The sequence below is a fragment of the Vespula pensylvanica genome, chromosome 2 (assembly GCF_014466175.1).
Source record: "Vespula pensylvanica isolate Volc-1 chromosome 2, ASM1446617v1, whole genome shotgun sequence".
NCBI lineage: Eukaryota > Metazoa > Arthropoda > Insecta > Hymenoptera > Vespidae > Vespula > Vespula pensylvanica.
The window spans coordinates 6,889,842-6,892,341 of NC_057686.1; the positions used below are offsets into that span (position 1 = coordinate 6,889,842).

The 2,500-nt window shown below is 36.8% G+C and overlaps 1 protein-coding gene across 4 annotated transcripts in view; it reads left to right on the forward strand.

Moving 5' to 3' along the window:
* Window positions 1-2,500, forward strand: part of LOC122627214 (max-interacting protein 1-like) — a 149,715-nt gene that overhangs the window by 144,907 nt on the left and 2,308 nt on the right. For all 4 annotated transcript variants that reach the window (XM_043808189.1, XM_043808192.1, XM_043808190.1 and 1 more), the window contains exon 7: window positions 2,295-2,431. In XM_043808189.1, the coding sequence (XP_043664124.1) occupies window positions 2,295-2,431 (137 nt within the window). The remainder of the gene's footprint in view (window positions 1-2,294; window positions 2,432-2,500) is intronic.

Consider the following 2,500-nt stretch of genomic DNA (forward strand, 5'->3'; position numbering starts at 1 on the left):
CCACTGACATACTTTACCTCGAATGTGTGCTCGACGAAAAACGCGAAAGGAGAGAAAGAGAGAGAGAGAGAGAGAGAGAGAGAGAGAGAGAGAGAGAGAGGAAATATATGCAGGTATACACATAAACGTAAGGAGAGTACGAGAGAAGGATAGAAGATATGACATCGTCTCCGTTCACACTTTCGCTTTTCTTCGTCTGTTTATCACTCTTTCTCTCTCTTTTCTATTTACTTCTTCTTCGCGAGCTAATTCCGTTACGTCACATATTTCAAGAAGTTTTCTTAGTCCGTTTACTGCTTATGATTGTAATACTTAGAGAAAAATAAAAAGTAAGATTAAGAGAGAGACAAAAAGAGAGAAAGGGAGAAAACGAAAATAATAATTAATATTAAACGCGAAATGGAATTATTAATAACGATGTTATTCATTTACCATTCTTCGTTTTTTCATTATCATAAAATGTTATATAATAAAATGAAAAGGAAAAAAAAAAGGAAGTAGAAAAAAAGAAAAAGAAAAATAATCGACTAGGCAAGGGCCATCGTCCTCCTCAGCGTGAAAATCGATGTACTTACTTCTATTTCAGCCCTCTGGTTACGAACGGGGTGCATAGAGGAAGAGTAACAGGAGAGGGGAGAGAGAGAGGGAGGGAGGTAGAGCGAGAGAAAGAGAGAGAAAGAGAGAGGAGCCTTCTCGCGCGAACGATAAAATCTTTCCGATAATTTATACCGGTCGCGCCCTGAACGAACTCGACGACGACGATGGCCAAACGCGACAATGGACATAGTATATACATACATACATATATACATACATACATACGTACATACATGTATATATACATACATATATACATACATATATACATACATACATACGTACGCACGTACGTACGTATAGTATACATATAGTATAGTACATAGGTATATAAAATACATGTATATATATATATATATGTATATATATATATATGTATGTATGTATATAGGCTCAACTAGCGGCTCGCGAAGAAAGCACACCTTTACGACGCGTGGGTGCCAGAGGGCCAAAGAGGAAAAAAGAAAGAAAGAAAGAGAGGGATAGGTGGTTATAATTTACAGAGGCGAAAGTTTGCCTCGACAATGTTTTACCAAGAGCAGCATCGTGTAAAGCCGAAGGCTCTTTCTCTTATCTCTCTCTCTCTCTCTCTCTCTCTCAGTCACTCTCTCTCTCTCTCTCTCTCTCTCTCTCTCTCTCTCTCTCTTTCTCATTCTCTCTATTCCTATCTCTTTGTATCTTTCTCTTTTATGTTTCTTAGAATCGATTTGAAAATGATTCAAGAGAATGACATTTGTTTGAATCATTCATCAATAGATCCACTCATAACTCATACTCCATTCTTATTTCTTTATCTTTGATCTCAACGAGTAATAACTTCGATTGATTTTTCGATTTTCTCGTCCCCTTTTTTTCTTCAGCTTTTCTTTTACTCTTCTTTTTTCTATTTTCCTTTTCTTCTTTTTCTTTATTTTTTGTTTTCTTGCCTCATCGTTTTTCAATATCATATCGAACTCTTTCCGGTTTTGTTTCTTTTTCTCTACGTTTGACGACTACGAAAGTATAATATTTAAGTTAGTGACATGAGACTCGAGTTCATTCAAATAACGTTTCATTCTACATAAGTATATATATTGATAAAGGAAAAGGGCAACTTGTTTGTCCCTGGAAAATATATGAAAACAGAAAAAGAGAAAAAAAGAGAGAGAGAGAGAGAGAGAGAGAGAGAGACAGAGAAATAGAAGAGAAGAAACGTTTATATCTTGGAAAGAAATCCGAAATAAAATTCAGTCGCGACATTGTGTGTTCTTTGTGGTACTAGTCGATCGTTTGAAACACCGAACGATATTTAGGATATATGTACATACAGTGCGAGCAACGAAATCCCAGATAGAAAGCAGAGGCAGTTCGGTTTCTCGGGATATACACTGTCTACTACGCTCAGCGTAGTTATATATTCGTTGCCCCAAGGCTGACAATAGCAAGTACGACGCTTTTATATATTGAACGAGTACAGCAGGTGTTCCCGTTCATTTCGAGTGTGTACATTGCAAAATTTCGAGACTGACGTACGTACGTACACACACACACACACATATATGTACGTATATACGCGCTAACGTACTCACACATGCATCATCATATTAATTATAAATTTTTTTGTTGTTTTCTTTTTTTCTTTTCTTTTTTTTTTTCATAATCGATCGAAATATCTCTTTCATTTAATCGTTAACGCCATTTTGTTGTTTATATTACAGATGAAGTGGACGTGATTGGTTATACCAGCAACCAGTCGGACACCGATGACCACAGCAGTGTGCAGAGTAGCAGCGACAGTGGCGTCGCGATGTCTACATCCAGGCTGACCCTTTCTGAAATGATGGACAATCTTTAGGTTGGTTGGCATATTTCTAAGTCCGAAGAATAAGATCTATCGAAAAGTTCTGTATCCTGTATAGCTGAC